This window comes from Vollenhovia emeryi, unplaced genomic scaffold (genome assembly GCF_000949405.1).
Source record: "Vollenhovia emeryi isolate VEMERY1.0 unplaced genomic scaffold, V.emery_V1.0 DF939141.1, whole genome shotgun sequence".
In the NCBI taxonomy this organism is placed as follows: domain Eukaryota; kingdom Metazoa; phylum Arthropoda; class Insecta; order Hymenoptera; family Formicidae; genus Vollenhovia; species Vollenhovia emeryi.
The window spans coordinates 243,638-264,225 of NW_011967225.1; the positions used below are offsets into that span (position 1 = coordinate 243,638).

The following is a 20,588-nucleotide window of genomic DNA, read 5'->3' on the forward strand; positions in this document are numbered from 1 at the left end:
ATTCAGTACGCTATACTGGTATGGAACAGTTCTTCCTAGATAACCAAGCGTACAATTTCCGCACAAGATAGCACTATTGTACGATATATATCGAACAATACGCAGTACAGATACGATGATGGTACGCTGTATTACAGTACCATGTAACTTTTTTGTAGTGATACCGTACAGTTACGCCATACGTCGCCATCTCGTGGCAGTACAGTAACAATACAGTAGCACTATCTCGTGCGCAAATCGCACGCTTGGTTATCTGGGATATCATATTATAGATACAAATCAAAATAATTATGTAGCATTTATGTACAAACTAATACCAGACCCAAGTGTAGAATGCATAGTAGAACATTTTCATATAAAAAACATTGAGGTTTGAAGTCTAATTCGTATCGCATTATGTATTGCAATATTTGTAATACATAATGCGATACGAATTAGACTTCAAACCTCAATGTTTTTTATATGAAAATGTTCTACTATGCATTCTACACTTGGGTCTGGTATTAGTTTGTACATAAATGCAAATAATAAGATTTACAAACGCAAAAACGGTATCCGACTCTGTCGGTAAATCAAACCACTCCAGCATCCCCTTAATAGGTTCATCCGATGAAAATTTTTCTCACTGTACCTTTACAGAAATTTAATAGTCAGCTTCAACACCGACAAATAAAACTCTATCAAGTTCTTGTCTATCCATTTTCTATGCACTTTCTATAGTATTGTTGGAACTAATGCGGTGATACCAGACAGTAACTGGAATGGTAAAATCTAGAGAAACTGCATACATGTCTGCCAGGGTATTGACCAATTTGAAAATATATCTTATTCCTATATTGTCGAATGAGAAAAATGACACTATGCAGGGTGTCCCAGGAGGAAAGGTCAATATTCTGGGAGGTGATAGTGTCGGCCATTTTAAGCAAAAATGTTCATGTGAACGTACGTCCCACTCCCCACTGTTTCCGAGGTAGAGCTACTCGAATGTCTCGTGTATTTGCTTCTTTTCTGTACACTTGACCCTTCATCCAACCTCATAAGCGTCTGCGGGAATTTACTCTTATACGTATGTTGACCGTTGCGCCGATAACATTGTAGAAATGTTCAAAATGCCTCGCATACTCACAAATGTCGAATACGCAGATGTGCTGTAGGTTTACGGTTCCCGCGACGGTAGTGCGACTGCTGCTGTTGAAGAACACCGTCGACGCATCTCCTACACGCAGAATTCCGAATCGTAAAGTGTTTTCCAAGGTTTTCGATACATCGCGCGAAAGTGAAACGCTTCCCAGTGTTCCTGTTTTATCTGAACGAGGACGCCAACAAGATGTGCTCTATCTCGGAAATAGCGGGGAACGGGATGTATATTCGTGTGAACATTTCTGCTTAAAATGACCGATACTATCACCTCCCAGAATATTGACCTTTCCTCCTGGAACACCCTGTATATCACAAGAAGAATCTATCACCACGCGATAAAGTATCTCTCGTATACAGCTCATACGTGAACGGATTTGACAGTTGCCTCTTTCGAGAGCGCGTCACAAACCCAGTCTAGGTGCGTCTAATCTTATCTATTCGTTCCGATGCGCGAAGACAAGCCCCGACACTGCGTAATCAATTCCCCGAACTTCCGGTTCAGCGAACAAAGACGGAGCTCGCGCGCACGTGGCGCTGAATATATACTTTTAAATGGAGCGCGGACCGTGCCGTGCCGTCCCGACGGTGGGACGCGTTACGCGAAGTGATTCGAAAGATAATCCGACGGCGCGGTTATAATTTAAAAGACGGTGTTTGAGTTTCCACAGCTGGCCCCGGAGACACGTGTGCATTCGTTCATTCATTTCGACCCGGCCAGGATAAGTGTGTTACGTGCCTGTGGATGCGCGGCGGCATTGCGCTGTGCGCCCCGCATTGTACGCGTGTGTGTTCTTGCTGCTTGCGCGAATGCACACAACCGCCGCTGGCTATACTCTCTGATTGGGCCTGGCCAGAGACTCCCTCTTGCCTTGCTTCCTGCTTTGCATACCTAACTACGGAGGAGAATTCCTCGGTAGGACGACTCGGATTGCTCGGTTCGGCTTAATTTCGAGCTTAAACCGGGATATCTCGCGATTGCAACCATCCGTTTCCCCTCCCCCCCCCCCCCCCCCCCCCGCCGAGGGTGGCCCGCTCCACCCCGACCTGACCCGTCAACGTCCGAGAAGATGAGATTTATTTCTATAGCTCTTTTTCTCCCCACACGCAAGTTCCACCAGCTGCAGCGAGAAACGCTGCGGGGTTAAAAGATATTACCTGCGACATTTTTAGTGAGCATTAATATAACTGGAACGTATTCAAGTGCTCGCATCTAAATTCGTTCGGGATCGTGCGCACGGGTTTATGTACCTGCCGCGATTAATGTTTAGACTATTGATAAAATATGCACAGCGGGGGGATTTTCCAGTATCATGACGCGTTAAAATTAACACAATGCCCATTACCGCGAGTTCCTACGGCCGGTTCGTCAGACTTCGTTTTTCAGGCGTCCGGTAAATGCTGTTTAGAACTTGTTCGTGATAGATGGCCGTCACAAATTATTTACACAAAATAGTTGCCCCAACAGTTGTGTACTTTTAAAAGAATGTTTTGCCCCGCTTCATTCTCGAGATAAAACTTCTCCGCTCGTAATAAATGATGGGCGTCTATCAACTCCAGGAAAGGACTTTTTAATATATGTCAATATTTGTTTTGTTGCGCCGGCAGCGGAACTCATAACGTTAAGTTTTTCATCCGCCCGCGTTCAAAGAACTCTCGCAGCGCACATGGAGATTCATAAGAAATACATGCGCGCGGAAACGCCACGGCCATCTTGTCTCGATATAAAATGAATTCCCTACGTTCGTCCAAAAGGACGTCGAGACTTTTCCCGCGAATTAATATTTAATTCTCCGTTTTAATTAAAATTCGCGACAACAAAATCATTGGTAAAAATAGAAGGGTTGAAAAATTAAATTTATGATTCGTGTTTTACCCATGTGTTTTTGTATTTTTGTCCTTACTTTCCGGACATATGTTCCACAACTCATTAGACATAAAGGACTAGTCATTTTGACGTAGAATTTAGTAGAAAGTGCAAGTTTTCGAATCACGCCCATTTTACTTGTCAGCCTAAACGGCGTTCGATTTTAGAGGATGTGAACATTTTAAGACGAAGCGTATGACACTTAATTCAAAGCTTCGGTAAAATCACAAGAACGAACGTTCGTACGCGGCTAATTGTAAGCATCGATCGTTTTCGTATCGATTTTCCAGTGAGAGGAAAAGAGAACTGCGCGAGAAAACATTTCGCCTCGTCTCGTTTGCATTGCCGGGGACGATTTTCGGCGCGACCGGGAGCCGATAGGAAGTCAAATTAATATAAGACCGCGACGAATTCCGGGCGATATCGGCGACCAAAAAGAAGGTGTCGTCCGTAATTACCAGATAGCCGATAATTAAAGCGCGACGAAGGGCAGGGCAGAAGGGAGAGAGGAAGGAGGGCAGGGACCGACGAGAACGTGGAATTTAAAAGTTAAATTGTGTTTCGCTCATGAATTATGCATTTGCGTCGCGAACTCTCCTGACTCGCGAAAACTTTGATCTTCCGGGTGCATCATATCGGCCACATAACCGTTAACACAATGCACTTTTAATCGACGGATACAACGGCGAAGCATTTTTCTACCTGTGTACGAGGCTTTCGTCAATTGACCGGCCCGTTCGCCAAACGTGCGCCAATTATCAATGCTCGAATAGAGCATAAGGAACGAAAGCGAGTCGTCGCGTTGTCGAGTCTTCAAGAGGCTCATTCACCTAAAAACGTGACAATTTTATTAACGCGGCTCGCGCGGCGACGGACCGAACGGGGAGCTAGTTGGCAGTTATTCAAACTCGCCTTAACGAGTACAAATACAAGTATTAATGAATATACATCTTGCAATTAAGCCTTACTGGTTACTGGGGGCAATCGGGGAGCCCCTCGACAACCGTGTTCATACACAATTTATAACAAGATGAATTTCTGAAGACCCGCAGCGATTAAATTAACATATACATATCAAAGCAATAGCTGGCCGGAATGTGTCATATAATGTTCCATTAAATTATGCAAATAGATATAGGGCCGTGAAATTCCGAGATTTTACGAGAGAGACAGAGAGAGAGAGAAATGGTCATACCGGCCGTGATAAATTTATCGGTGCTTACTCGGTGCGTTTAACTTGAATAAAATTAAATGAAATAGTTTTCGCGTGCTATTAAATGGAATTAACTAAAGTTCGGGAGCTTTTAAAAAAGAAGCAGAAGTTCCGCGGTATAATTGCGCGGATTATACCAGCAGGTATTTCGAAAGTTAATAAATGATTTAATATCAAATATTGGAATTATAATAATGGATTAGCCATTCGTGCACAATTAACTATTCTGAACAACGTAAGCCGCTTATAGTCGGCGGAGCACTCGAATTATATTAAAATAGATTCGACGATGACGATGGATTGACGTTATCAGGCTTTATTAAAAAGAAGTTAATATCTTCTTTGTCGAAGTCGTTGAATCTTAAATATACGATCGACATTCGCGCGAAACGGTAAAAGTTTCCACCGTCATTTGCGTTTAGATCATTTCCCGCGCGCACGGCGGCCCTTGAAACTCGCGTGTTTCTTCAAGTTCTGCTTATGAATTATGTCGATGAATTTAGGAGAGATTTTTCCTGGCTAAATATTAAACAGAGAGAAGAACATTTTACGCCGCACCTCACCGAACTTTACGATTTAACGATCAAGTCTCAAATGAGTGTCTTTTGAATAAAGTCCCTTTCCACACGAATAAATATATAAATGCAGCGCGAAATCGTTTTAATTGTTTAATATCGTATCAGTTGTATTAATATTCATATTCAAGGGGCTGTATAGAATTTCTGGGGCGTATTCAGAGTGAAAGGTATCTCTCGGCAACGTAATTGACCCATAAATTGACATTAATGGTCTTTAACGTTGCATAAAGTCAATTATTACTTAACAATTTGTATCGCCAGTTCACCATGTCGTTTAGTCGTCCGTTACAATTTAATTACATCACACTTGACGTTCACGACGGTATCCGATAAAAGTTTTTGATTAGCGCCTCCCCCCCCGCCCGCGTCCATCCGAATCAAGATTATCAATTACCTGTCGTAGTTTTATTGCGATCTGACGGTTTTTCCCGCGAGTATGGCCGATAACCGGCAAGTACGGAGGGAACAACCGAATAAACGACGATCCGGCGTAATATTATTCTGCGTTATCGATGCACGCAAGTTACTTGCTTTGCAGTTATGCGATCAGAGCTCTGCTACGTATCGACGTAGCGGACGATATTGCGTGGACGTATCGTGAATTCCATCCGACTGGTATGCGTGCGCATCGCGCTCCGTTCGGGGAGCAAACTGCGACGGAATCGCATCTTACGTGCGAATATTTCGTACAACCGCGTTAGTGAAACGTTAAATGAATTAAATATTTATCAACGTTCTAGGACAATCCCTGTAAGAAGGACACGGGCACAGAGTCTTCGTACTAAAAATTTAGAAGAAAAGTGCCATTAATATAGCTGCGTCTTTCCAATTCAAAGAGTCGTGCAGGTTTCACCTCCAGAGATTCCACCGTAGTTAAATCGAATAATTCTGAACAATGCTGGAACAGGACTTTTAATTGTAGAATAATTTTTATCGCGCGCGTAAGTCCCGCGCAAACGAAATCAAGATCGAGACGAAGTTAGAGCGCTCTTATGAAAAAAGGATTCCGGAAATACGATAAACTCCTCCCTCGGAGATGACGCTGCAGCAGAGTTCATTTTCGCACGGCATCCTCGCGCGCGCGGTCGTGGAATATTCAGCCGCGCTCGAGTATCGGGCCTCTCACGCGAGCGGGATGCAAATCGTAAAACCGCTTATGAGACCGAGGGTGTGATGCCGTGAAAGAGAAGAAAACGAGGCGCGACGGAGGAGAGAGGGCCCGGCAGCGGGGAGGCCGCGCGCGATTCCGCCCACGAAAGGATGCATTAAACCTCGACAAGCTCGCGCGAGGGTCGTGAAAGCGCGATTTACGCCTCACCGATCCACCGCCGATCGAGCGCCCGCACCTGGGCACCTGAGTGCGATGAATCGAATACGATTGTCGATGCATCGCGAATACACCCGTCGCGCGCGGTGTCGCCCGATAATAAATTCTCGACCTCCCCGGATTAGGGAGCGGGCGAGGAGGAGGAGGAGGACCGAGATCCTCCTTGCCCGGCGATGCTTATAAACGGTTCCTTCCAGAGAGGAACTCGCTGCAGAGCGAAGCTCTTTTCGCTCGAGGACGTATACACGAGCCGGCACTCTTCGCAGGGTTTGCATTAAACTCGAGGAGCGCATTCTTTGATGAAGTCGGTCGACGGATTTTCCCCGTTGAATATTTGATCGTGCCTTTTCGCACGACTCCCGAGTTTTCGACATTAAACAGCGTCTTTACACTCTTTCATTATCAAACTTTCCTCCTCCGCGGAAGGAACACACGCGTACTGCTAGTGGCGAGAAAATTAAAATTTCCTCAATGTTGAATATCTTACATGTCCGATTAAAAGCCGAAGGGACAAAGCTTAACAGAGAATAAACAGGCAAGATTTTTCTATTTAATATATTAGTTGACGAAAGAGCTTATTTCCCACCAATCGTAGCTGGTAAGTTTTCAGCGTTCCGATATTCGATTTGAAATGAAGTCGAGATTCTTGGAGAAAACTCGTACGTCTATACAGCGACGTTCTTTTGTAAGACGAAATGTTATTAGACGAACGGGTCTCCACGTTTCCCGACAATATTGGGGGATGCAGCATCCATGAGATAGTTGTATTACGTGCTTTATCAAACACAAATTGACACATGCGCGATACAAAGTTGAGCCCCCGATTAAATGGACGTCCCGGAAATGGGAGCTATTTCCGATATCGAAAAAGACGCGGGCTCGAGATTTCGGTGGCATTAGACGCGACACGAGCGTTGATTGGCCGGGAACGCATCTGAGGATCGCCTTTACTACGAGGCAGCTCGTTTCCGAACGTCTTTTCTCGGTGCTCGCCAATAAACGGTCCGGTTGCTTCCTCCAGGGCGCAAAGTCGTTCCGACAAATGGAACCTCTCATAGAGAAAATTGCAATGGCAATCATAAAGCAATACAGGGGAAAAATTGACCCTCGTAACGCTGTCATCGCTGAACTCTTGTAAAACTCTTGTTAAGGCCAAATACCCCGTCTCACGGTCATCATATACGTGTTCGGCTATGTCATATCGATATCGACAGAACAGAGAAGAAAGTAGAAAGAGGAGAGAGAATGTGTCTTCCATTTATATAAAATTTAATTATAAGAATCTGAAGCTATTTGTGACAAACAATTGTAAACAAGATAGAGGAAAGTCCTCTGTTGTGAGATAGGCTTCTAATATGAGATGGCAGGTTTTCAATGTCAAAATTTAATAAGAAATAATATTAACTATGGCAAGGGCGATAAGAGCCTTTGACGAATTTTTTTTTACGACATTTGAATGTGTTCGCACTTGGATGGAAAGGAACAAGAATACACCTTTTGAATATTAAATATCGACGAATTTAATTAGCGTCAGACGTTTCGGTTACTAAAGACTACCCTTTTCAATGATAATTTCGATTTAAGATTAAATAAAAACCCAATAATACCACAACAATTTAAAGTAAAACCGCAACGTTGGTTGTATCGTGATTACGGAGACGTTTTGCTATTAGGGTGCCATCAGAGTTGTGACAAATCGTATTGGTGATCAAATTCATACTATCTTCCAGTATCTATCAGCTACGTGCACACCAACACTGACCACGTCGTAAAGTATCAAGAGTTGAATCACAAATCTTTATTCACAACGATTACACGATCCAACAATGAATTTTCTATTAAACAGATTTCACTCTAAGGACAATAAAAATTCACGATAAAACCAATAGACGATGCCTATTAATTTAGCAAAAACCCTGCTATCTCATATTAGGCGACTTTCAGAGCTGGGAAGTAACTCGTTACTTGTAACGAAGTTACAGTTACTTTGTTTTTTTGGTAACTCTAACTTAACTTCATTACTTTCTCTCCATCTGTAAGTGTAACTTAACTCAGTTACATTTTTTCGGCAACTAGTAACTAATTTAATAGTTACATTTAATTAGTTACTTTATATACATTTTAAATCTACACGCATAAACGCCTTTATTAACGCTTTACAATTCGAATGCAGATTTAATATTTTTATTTTCAGTGCAAGAAAGTAACTGTAACTAGTTACATCTTTAGCGAAAAAAACTGTAACTGTAACTAGATACTTTTATAAAGTAATTTTCCCAACCCTGGCGACTTTCCTCTGTATATGACAACGGATAATACTTTTCAAGTGTTACATATTTGAAACTGTAATGATATGTACACAGTGGTAACGAGAAAATCGGTCCATTCTTTTTATTTATTATCACTGAAAGATCGACATTTGGAAAAGGTGGTAAATCGGTGTCGTTGAATATTATATTTTCGATTGCTCTTTTCACGGGGGTAAGTAAATTACTCGGGAGTCTTCCTTACGAGAAAATGTTCATTAAAGATAAAAGAATTCTCGTTTAAGTTTCTTTTGTGTTGCGCAAGAGCTAATTCTGAGGAAACTTTCGATAGCACTTAATATTATATGGACTTATCTGTCTCTCTCGATCTATCATAATATCGCGGCACTGCGGGGGGGGGGATATAAATCAAAGTTTTCGCATTCGCTCGCCGCCACAAGGAAACTTTAAGTTTCGCGCTTAATTTAAGTTTGCATATTACGCCCAGCAACAAAATATCAATTAATTCTTGCGAAACTCGTAGCCGGTCCGCAAACATCATCTCTCTTATCTGCCCATCGAGATGTATCATAAAACACGAATTTCGTGTCCCCGCGCATCTATAGCCTCTGTGTGTACCTAATATATTAAAAATAAATTCCATCTCTCTCTCTCTCTCCCCCCCTCTCTCTCTCTATCTGAAAATTACTCGCCATATCCGTCTACCCTACGAAAATCACGTAGCGAAGTTGCTCGTACGCCAATTAATCTTCGCCCGATCAACAATTTCTCTTTGTTCTAAAATTGCGTAAACACGCAACAATTTCAAAACGCTTCATCGACAACCGCCGTTTCTTTCCGTTTTAGCTACTCTCAGGTCGTTAATCATGCAGTTTTTTTTTTCAAATTCCTGTAGCAATTCTAGAACACGCGCGCAACTACGCACGTAATTTTGCAATTTACGCAGCGCTGCCTATCCGCGATAATCCGTCGCGCGTTAGAAATTCCGAGTGTCGCTTCTCCAAAGTAGCTTTTCGATCTGTATACAGTCGGTTCAGGGGCCAATCCCGGATTTATTTTCGCAAAAAAAAAAAAAAGCGACAGATTGGTATTCATATCAGGGAATACACTTCGGGGGTAAGCGGCTTTCTGTGTAAGTAAGAATGGAGTAAGGTACTCACGTTAGCGGTGTCGTCGAGTTTCCGCTTCCACGCATCGCTACGTTCGATTAAAGCGTTCCACTGCTCGGAAAGTTTATTCACTTCGCGGCGAATGCTCCGCGTCAATTCGCGCGCCTGCTCCTCGGCGCTCCTGTATCCTCTGGAATCGCCGTCCAATTCTCTGCCTGCTGCGGAAAAGACAAATAGAAAATAAACCGTTTAACGATCTCTGTTAGAACAAACCTGCCAAGTTCTGGTTTTTATGTCGCCTTTCGTTATTTTATGCGTACATTTTGTTTCACGATCACAAATAGACGAGATATCAAATTAACAACGTCAGTGTTTTTCTTGACCATGTCTGGATTCTTAAATAGTCCAGAAAATTTATTGCGAAAAATATCAACTCGGCCAGGGTTTGAATCTGGACTTGCCTAGGCTCTAGGCGGGCGTCTCATTGAAGAATATTCTTATTAATTGATTATATCGAATTAAGTTGTAAAATACTGAAAATAACCTCGCGCGATTCCTTTTACGTGGGCACAAATTCCCTGGCCACGTTCTTTACGTGGTATTACATCAACGTAACGTCAAGTAACGAACGCAAAATATTGTTCCGACGCGACTTTAATACTGACTTTACGCCCTAAAGACGCGGCTCGATCGGTCAAAAAAGATGAAGAGATCGAACCGAGTCATCGAAAACTACGCGTGTCCGCCTTCCTGATTTCTCAGCGCTGTCGACCGATAAATTCATCGCGGCGGGACGATTAAACGCTGATGCACAGGATGGATCGCGGCGAAGACCAGCTGGGAAATATCGCGAACGTAAATCAACATAACACGTGCTAGATAGGGAGCCAGCGAGAGAGGGCGTATAGGTACACGGGCGTCGCCGTTATCAATGCTAAACATGCACATAAAAACTGTCCGCCGCATGATACGATGCGTGATTCATAGGACAATTAATTTCCGATAGGTTCGGGATAACTGGAGCCCGGGTTCGCGGCGTTTCTACTCTTCGTTACATGTGGAGTTCCGGGGGAGAAAAAAAAGCGTATAAAAGGGTTCCTTGCGAATCCCGTTGGCCGCCAGTAATCCACGTGCCACTTCGGCATTTTTACGGGTTTCCAGCGAGATACGCGCGGTAGTAAATCCCGCGCGATAGAGGCGCCGATGATATTAAAAGATGGGGAAGAACGATTTGCTCTCGGATCGCGGGACGTCAGGCGCGGCCGCGATTATCTTTCGCGTCACGTGGCATTGATCGATCAATCTAGGAAACGGCTAATGGATGACAAGCCGCGGAAAAGCGCGGCACATGTCTGCCGCGCGCGGAAAATGAGAGTAGTTTGTTCCGATAAACTGTGCGCACATGTCGCGTCGCTTACGCGGACACGCGCGTAATAATTGTTAGCCATTATTTCGACAACAAATAAAAGTTGCATGTGCAAGAGCTACTTCGCACAATCCCCGAGCTCTCCCTTCGTCAAAAACGTTTCCACCCGTCGACGGGAGCATCGGAATAACTGAATTCGACTTGTAACTTTATCGCTTTTCGTGGCGTCGATATTTTTAAAATAGATTTCAACCCGAGAGAAAAATCGAACCCTAACCAACGGTAGAGGAATTTACGTTGCCTTTTAAGTCTCGCCATTTTTTTTATCAATGCGATTTTCTCAGAGTTTCTCACGATGAAATTTATCGGAGAGACGCCTGCGGTCGTTTTTCCCGGTAGATAACCCGGTGCTCGCCGTCGAGCTGTCATCGAAAAGCGGTGAAACTCGCGGTACCAAAGAAATCGGAGGGATAGAGAGGCTTTTTATTTTGCACCTCTCCGGACGATTTGAGCTACTCCCGATAAGAAATGCGCGCGCGATCTAACGTTTTCATTCTACGCCATCGCGTACCGATATCCCTCGTCGAGGTCGACAGGTGGAATGGGACCGTCGGATCGGCGCAGTGCCGATCCTGGGTGCTTGGCCGTCCCCGTGTGCAAATTCACTTTTCGCCGTCCCGTTATTCCGTTAGATTTACGCTTTAGAAACTGTACGCTTTCCCATGAAACCTGTACGCTCATTGAATAATCGCGCGTCGCGTTGGCTTGCAAGAGCCACGAGAGTGGCCTTTAAGACCGAACCGGACTAGCAATTGTCGGCGCGGATTGGACTGGGATTGGCAATTGTCTTCTAGCCAATGAGAGCAGAGCAGCCAGCGATTCAATCGAGTCTCATTGGCTAGAGGAGAATCGTCAATCGCCAATCCCAATACAACCCGAGTCGGCAATTGTCCTAGTCCGACTCGGCCTTTAGCCCCCTAAACCCCCGCCCGCGTGCGGGGATTCAGGACCGCTAGGACCGGCCCTGGATCGACAATGCAGTTTCTCTTCGATGCAAAAGGGGTGGCGGTGGCGAAAGGCTGGAACAACCGCGGGGAAACAACAGGACCAACCGAACGAAAAAGAACGTCTCCGAAAGTAGTCTGTTGGACGAATTGAATTAGGCGACCGTGCTCTCCGTCCCTAAACCATTCTATTCAACAGTTTGTGTGACGCTCTACTTTCCGGGCACGTACGCCACTAGTTTATCAAGCTCTCACTCGCTGACTTCCCTCGTCTCCATCCACATCCCCGGAATGTCTCGCTAATTTTTTCCTCCATCGCCACGTCCAGATTTTCCTGAAAGTGCGAAATGAGCGACTGCGAAAGTAACGGCGAGCTTCTCAGAGAGCGGAGCGTAAAATCCCGTCGCTATCGAGCCGTATGAATAAAAATAAAATTCGTACAGAATTCTTATCCTATTTCGCGCATTAGCAAACTGTATGGTAAATGCGTAATAACGTTTGAAAGTTTTCGGCTTAAGGATATAAAAGAGATGATAAAATGGAACAATTTTAACTGCATACTTTTAAAATAAAACGTTTTTATTTTTTAATATAATCTCCTTTTGTCTCAATAGATTTTTTAAAATGATGAATTAATTCTTCTGTACTACTGAAAAATATTATACAGTTTTGCCTTCACAATAATTTAACACTGAGGTGGTTTTTTTTGGCGCTGGTAAATTTTTTTCACGCAAAGTGGACTTTGATTTTGAAAAATTATTTTTATTTCCTTGCAGTATTAAATCATTTTAAAAACACCAGAATATTTTTTAATAACGTAGAAAACTTCATCGTTCTACAAATGTGTTGAAATAAAGAATAATTATATTGAGAAACAAGATGAACGTTTCATTTTTCTCGACATTTTTATGACCTTCGGCTGGAAACTTTCGATCCTGCGTAGCTCACAATATCAATTGACTCATATATGACTCATTTATATAATTAAATATTTAATTCTAAAAACTATTTTCCGAATTAATACCTTAATGAATAACTTGGTGAAAATATACACGTCACTCAAAACAGTTATAACATTCTTTTTCTTTAAAAGTCCATGATATCTAAAGATATCTTGAAAGATCCTCTCGATGTCCACGTTTTATTTTTAGTATTCGGACGCTTTTGTGCTCAGAATCCAATCTATAGGATTCTTCAAGGTGATTTACTGAGCAATACAGTTGAAGATTTCTGTTCTATTTAAGAAAGCATGACGTTATTAGAGAATTACATATTTCTAGCTGCGGCAGTCGACATTAAAAAAAGACAAATACAGTTTCCCGGTCAACTAATTCTGTCTAATCAATCATTCTAAAATAAAATTGTCGGCGGTATATGAATTCACATTTTAGATAAAAATTACTCGGCCACCAACACCTTGCTCGGACCTAAAGGCGCTTGTTTGATTTATATCGTAATGGTCCTATTTAATTGCAGTTGTTTATTCCGCAATGATCTAATTAATAAATAAAATAACGACCCTTAGAGAAAATAAATATCTTATTGTGAGACATTCCGAGATATAAAATAGTAAGTTCGACCCCCGAAGGTAACGCGAATAAAAGACAGAGTTGGTCGATATAAGCTTCGCGCGGGAGCCCGAAATTCCGGCAACGCTCCGGACCGGGGGCCGCGAACCCCCCGTTCGCGGATAATCCATCCCGACGAATTCAACGTCGATATTGTATAATCCGGCCTTACGGTGGGCGCGATGTTATTCTGCCAGAAATTTATCGACGTCGGCCGGCCTGGTTACACTCGATGCCGCGCACGTTTCGCGAAACGTGACTACCTACGGAATGAGCGAAATCGCGCGCGGCCGCCGCCGGAGTTGCTCGCTCGCAGGAGCCGTTCCACGTTATTGGGACCGAATCCGTTCTACGCAGAGGCAAGCTATCGTTATGGTTATTCCGGGTATCTTACGTCGGATATTACACGCGGCACGGTGAATCACAATGACTGCAGCCGAAAGCCCCGGTATCATATATTGTACACAAAGTAACGTTGTATCTTTGTATATAGTCGAACATAATTATTTTTAGATCTGCTCCTAGCCTTATTTTTATATAGAGGAAAATCCCTTATTATGAGATAGGATCCTAATATGAGGTAGCGGAGTTTCTGCTGAATTAATAGGCATCATCTGTTGGTTCTACCATGAATTGATTGCCTTTCGAGTGAAATCTGTTTGTGAAAGTTGATTGTTAAATCGTGTAATCGTTACGAAAAAAGATTTGCGATTGAATTTGAACGTGGAAACCTACTGTCTCATATTAGACTCGTATCTTATAGTAGAGGACTTTTCTCTATTTTAGTAAAACCGTTCTTTCCTCATGAAAAACGAATTTTATATGCAAATATATGAAAAGATACACCATACGTATAAAGCAATTCCTCGTTCGGATGACGAGGAAGCGGTAGGTCCTGTTAATATTATAAATGTATGTATAATACAAATTTACAATATCGAAAGCGATGTAATAAAATATATAATTTTAATAAAACACGCCGACAAAATATGTTTTATGATAGACGATTGAATGAAGTACGACATGATTGAATCTATTCGTTAACAAATTTAGAAAATATTGCTGCAGATGTTTACACATCTTTTTGATCTTTAGCCCTTAATTTATTCAATTCTTCGTAGAATATTCTGGAAATTAGAAATTTATGTGTACACACATTTAGAAATCGTGTATTATTGTAAATAATGTAGATCATTGATAATATATTAATCTCACAATATTGATATTACATCACATTGAATATAGCCTGTTGAATATAGACACGTTGATAGCATTGACATACGCGTTTTGAAAGTAATTAGATTACGTTTTGACGGAGACTAATGAACTTACCGTCAAAACTTGCTTAAATTATCCACCAGTTATTACTGTTTGTTTAGTTCGGCTATTTCGATATTTTGCGTCAATCGCGCGTTATTCCGATAAACGATAATAACTATCATTCGTTAACAGATGGGTACATGTGTGTTCATTCAATTCATGTCGAATAGTATTCTAATGAAGATTAACGAACGATTCGCACGTCATTAATTGCATACGCAAATACTAATAATCTCCTCTTTCTGTTATTTCTCGTTGTCGAAAAATACACAAGACTGCAATAGAAACATTATATGAATGTTTTTACTGTTTCCATAAACATTCGGTCATCAATAATCGAAACGCAAAGGAAATTGCAATGGAAACTTTATTCTTATTTTGAAGTCCAGTTTGTTAATAGCAACCGCGTTCAAAATGCGCTATTGCGCAATAAACATTTCTTATTGGCTATTGGATTTATAAAGTAATAGCACAAGTTGGAGGAGAGAGAAAGAGAGAGAGAGAGGGGGGGGGGGAAGAGAGAGAAACGATGACATAAGATCAGGTCGTGCTTTCCTCCGGGACTCCAGTAAATTTCACCTACAAGTTTCCGGTCCCCCCTCGGGAATATCTCTCCTAAAGCTCCCTATCCATAGGTACCGATGTACTACGATACTTCTAATTCGATTGAAAACCCCACGTGACTTGCGACGGAGTTACGTTTATCTAGCTGAAGCAAACTTTTTTTTTTATTCGACACGGCACAAACAGTCACGTTGTACGTCAAAATTGAATAAACGCATTGCAAATATTAATAAATATGAGAATTGTTGAACAATAATAAGTGAAACCGCACCGATACGATTCTCGATTAAATAGAGAGAGGCGCCCACCCTCGATCGAGCTCGGTGTCTCGATAGCCTAATAATAATTTTTAAAAGAAATAGAAAAATCACACGAAAATGTGATTTTCGGTCGAACTACCAAGCCGGACCGACGATTGCACTTCTCTCTATTTAAAAACGATAAAAAAGGCTAATTTATTTCTTCGACAATGTTTTAAGTTATTATAAAAGAAATATATAAATGGCTCTGTTCTCTCGTTAGTTCCTTGTATACATATAAATATTTTCCAAATATAATAAAACAGTTTAAAATGGCTTTAGCTTAAAAGTAGATGAAACTAACGCTTCTTTTTTGTTGCCCCAGCTGCGTAAGTAAAAATAATTGATTTGTCGACCGATGAAAAGTACAAAGATGGGCAAGGAAAATAAGATCTTTCTCAATGAGTTCTATATTACTTCATGTAATGTAGATTACATGTGTAGGATTTAATTCGCGATATCCGAAAATGTAAATAACATTATTGGAAATGAAATCTGCGCGCATTAAATTGCGAATAAATCAAGGAAATCGAATTCACCTCGATGTATTATTTAGTGTTTTCCTTCATTTTTCCTGTTCTTGCTCAATCAGAGACGATGCAACATGAATAAAACATCTCGTCTAAATTTTACAACTTTCGGAGTTGCTGATATAAAATGAAAACTGGAAAGTATACACTTGTAGCTGATTTTGAAACCCTTCATATCGGTTCTCGATAGAGTTGCATTAACGCCGCCCACTAGAAGTTTTATCTCGGAATCGAATACTTGAAACGATACTACAATATGATATCGTACAAAGAGAGAATTTCTCGCAATAGTTATGAAGAACACCTGCGAAACTGCGTACGTTACAAAGGATTATCTTTTGACAAGTAACAAAATGAAAATTGTAAATAAAAAATTAAAGCTAAAATTCAAATATGCGCGTTTGCAACGAAATACAGCTTTTTCTCGCGTAACTTATTAATATGTATCTTTATTAGCAAAAAAATGATTAACGATCATAATAATAAATCTCTCGGTCTCACTACGGAGTTCATTAAATTACAGGTACTTTTTAGTTACATATTTCAATACCAAGATATAAATTTTAAATAACGCACATTTTTGTGTATGTATAGTTTTGTATTTCCACGAATTTCTTTATTTACTTCCACACATTCTGAATTCTGTGCACTCGCTCACTGCGTAAGCATGTTATTTTGATTTCGTCAGTTGCTTGCCAGAGTCGCAAGGAAATGGACAAAGTAAGCTTGAAAGCTTCTAGTCCAGGGAGAAAAGAATATTTGTGACAAATATGAAAACGGAGAGTTAAGTTTGAGTTGTTCGATGTGCGATATATAGTGCCACTTTCTTTTTAGATGTTATATATCGGTCTACCGCGCTTTTCCTCTCGCATCACCTCCACTGTCTTCTTCTTTCGCGAGCTTATGATTGATATGCGAAGAATTGCTTCTCGGTGCAAATTCACGAAGTAAATAAACATAATTCTCGTATCAGATATCTACCGGGTTTTCTTAATATCCGCGCTTTCGGCGAGGTGGGATTACGCAAATGAAATATTCAGGGCGTCGCAGTTACGCGTTCCTTGCCCTTGCCGTGCTTGAAAAGGGAGCGACAGTAAAGAATGAAGCTCGTTTCTGGTCTCGCGGGTTAGGTTGCAAAACCGAGGGAAGAAAAAGAAAGAAAGCGCAAAATATTTCTCGCGGCCTTTTCAGTCTGGGAATCCCGGTGCAAGCACAATCGGCAGTTGTTCTTAGATTCTTGCCGCGGCATGAAATTCTCATCTGGCGCGGAAATTCACGGGAGGCAAAATGTGTGAATTATTAAAACGCAGTTGGCAAGTTTATACGCAGGAAAGGAGGAAGATTAAATGAGATTTTTTTGGTTCATATTCGCGATCAACTGATCATCCGTGTTCACTGCAAATCACCCAAGACTTTATTAATCTCGGCGAAATGTATCGATAGCTCAGAGAGAAAGATGTGAAGAATTTTCTTCCACTCGTTTCATTGGAATCGATTTCTTCGCATCGTCCACGTGAAATATTTCCTAATATTACACGTTGTACTAAAAACCGAGAATTAATTCTGAACATTGACAAGTAGCTTCTTGCAGACTCGAGGTTAACGTTACCGAGAAATGCACGGTCGTTGATAGCAAAACAATGGCCGTATCGATTCGTTAATTAAATCGAACAGCGGTATAAACAAAGTGAGAAAACTCTGTGCTCTCTTCCAAACTGATAAGTCGATGAGATATGCCGGAACGCTCGGGATTATTGCCTCTTTCCGATAACTGACATTAATATAAGAGTAAAAATCACGAATTGTCGAGGATGAAAGGTACACCAGTGGCTCTTAATTACCGGGCCTGCACTATCGGCGAACTCGGTCTTGTATTATGAAGTGGCTTCACGGAACTAATGAGGAATGTACTTGGCCAACTTCCTTTGTTCCTTCGCGAGATGTTCATTCATATGAACGAAGTGGACGATATTAAAGTCTCGAATTTTGATTGTTTCATATGGAAATGATTTTTTTTTAATGCCACGAAAGAATGCCGCAAAAACAGTAAAATAATCAACATCAGGGCAATCCCACCTTTATGAAGTCTGTTTTTACTCTTTTCAGTACTTTTACCACGTATTGTACTGGAAGTAATTAATGTTAATTACGTATCGTAATATTTTTGACACCCTTCGCTCGTGCAATATTTTTATAAAATGCACGTGTTGTATTGTTAAATTGTAGGATATGTAGGATAAGTTAGAATAAGTTTAGACTTAAGTCAGATTGTAAGAAGATTGCAACCCTAAGGGTAACAATGAAGCTAATTCTAATTCTATTACATTTATTGGTCTAAATATAAAATTGTTAGTTTCAAAGTGAGAAGAACAAAAGCATGAAATTAATGTGTAATTCATAACGTACCTTCGGAGTCCGATGTGTCCGACAGCGGAGGCTCATTGGCGATGTACTGGCGGCCGCTCAGCAAATTGTTCTCCACGACCGGCCGTTTGTCCTCCAGCTGCCTCCTGAAGCCACGATAGTCGTCCTGTAAAGGAGACGCGTAAATCGTGAAACAAAAATAACGAGACAGGGAGCATTGGTGTCTGGTGCAGTGCCAAGTTTTCCCTTGGCGTTCAACTCTTCGTCGAGAGACGAAGGCTTCAAGAAATTAGCCTCGTTTCGACTAAACTCATCTGTCTGTTGTGACAAGTAGGGAGTAGAGTGGCGTCAATACCACGACGTTGATGGATGCAGCCGATGATATCGTCATCGCTGTCGTTTTATCTTCAACGGTATTATTCAAAAGTACTATTGCTATACCAATTGACTTAATGAATAAAACAACTAATGAGAAAAGCGTGTGTATGAACACATGAAAGTAAATCGCACGAGAGAAAAATTTAACACTTAGTTTTACACGCAGACACACGTATCAATTATAAATTGACGAGCTATTGTATTATGTAGCGATGGGAAATATGCGCGCGTCTTAAACGTTTAAATGTGGTAACAAATTAAATTAAAAATAGAATTAATTGAAATAATAAAGCATTCTTGGCGAAGGTGCAGTGCCGTCAGACGCCACTGTGCATCGTAGAGATATTAACATGCACGTCCCTAATTACGTTTGACGAGGACGTTATGCAGCGGGGTTGAAAATTAGCCTCCGCAGTCGGCGAGAAGAACTCGAGTGGATAAAAAGGCACTCTTACAATATTGCGCGCCCGCTGGTTAACGAGATTATCTCTCGTCGTTCGCGGAGTTAAGGATTTGCTGCTAGCAAGACGCCGCGGATCTTTTCCTGCGCGTCGAGAGACGCGCGGATGGCACGTTCACGTCTAGTTTCCTTTTTTATATCGCCGCGAGAAGAAAACTCATCGCAAGAACGGAATTCGCGGAGCAAGAAGCCCGTCTTTAACTGTCATCCGAGTTGAGGATTTTCTTGTTTTCAAGCGTTCGCAAATACAGCTGACGGTTCTCGCTAGCTTCATTTCGACATTTATACTTCGTAACAATACGACAAATTAAATGATTCCAACGTCGTGTTTATCAAGTCCCGATATTTTTGGCGTGATTTTTCTTTTTGATTTTTTAACGCGTGCCACAGTGGCAAAAACGTTGTGTCACCGCGGGCAAAAAACGGTTATTTTTTTAAGAATAAAATCACATATTTCTTTAGAAGTGCCGGCCATCCGTGCTTTTATAAACCGATTGGGAAAATAATGACATGATAAAACCATCTAAAAAAACAATGATGTAGGTTACGTTATTGTTGTCCGAGTTAACAATTGCATTTTTAAAGATAATTTAAAACACCTCTCTCTCTCTCTCTCTCTCTCTCATCATGATTTAAGCAGCTATTTATGGCCACATATTTAACCCTTTGAAGCATACGTTTTTCTATTAAACCATTTTTTGTGAAACTTTGTATACAAGGGTTTTTGGGGTCCCTGATTACGAATTCGTTATCAGATTTTCATAATTTAAAATGGCGGATTCAAAACTTAAAAGAATAACATCATTCAACTGTAATTCAACTATGCTAAGAAACATTATTTAGATATAATTAGGACCCATGGAATCTAAATTCCAGTTGAAAACTATTATAGAACAATAAAAAATAGCGCGAAATGGCGGATGCAAAATTTAAATTTGATCATTTCTTCACACAAAAAACTGAATCCTTAAATCACGTATATTTTTATTCTTAAACGCCATTTGCATTAATTTGAGCATGGAATGCTCTCTTTAGCCAGAAATGTTTATTTACATTAATAATAAATAAGTTTGTATGGAATATATTTTATCCTTAATATGGTATTCTTGTTTCTAAAATCATTATACGGTTATAACAAGCGCAACGACATAATTCCAAAGCCATTTATTCTTGAAAGAAGAACTATTACATACTTGAAAGCTCAACGTATACCCGAGCAGAAATGAATCTAGTCGGA

At 41.1% G+C, this 20,588-nt stretch overlaps 1 protein-coding gene across 14 annotated transcripts in view; it reads right to left on the minus strand.

Moving 5' to 3' along the window:
- LOC105566931 (dystrophin, isoforms A/C/F/G/H-like) overlaps positions 1 to 20,588 on the minus strand; it is a 510,950-nt gene that overhangs the window by 70,512 nt on the left and 419,850 nt on the right. For 13 of the 14 annotated variants that reach the window (XM_012021369.1, XM_012021359.1, XM_012021357.1 and 10 more), the window contains 2 exons: positions 18,556 to 18,679; positions 9,550 to 9,716 (listed from right to left, as the gene is read on the minus strand). In XM_012021369.1, coding sequence (XP_011876759.1) covers positions 9,550 to 9,716; positions 18,556 to 18,679 — 291 coding nt within the window. The remainder of the gene's footprint in view (positions 1 to 9,549; positions 9,717 to 18,555; positions 18,680 to 20,588) is intronic. The other variant, XM_012021360.1, reaches the window with a different exon arrangement.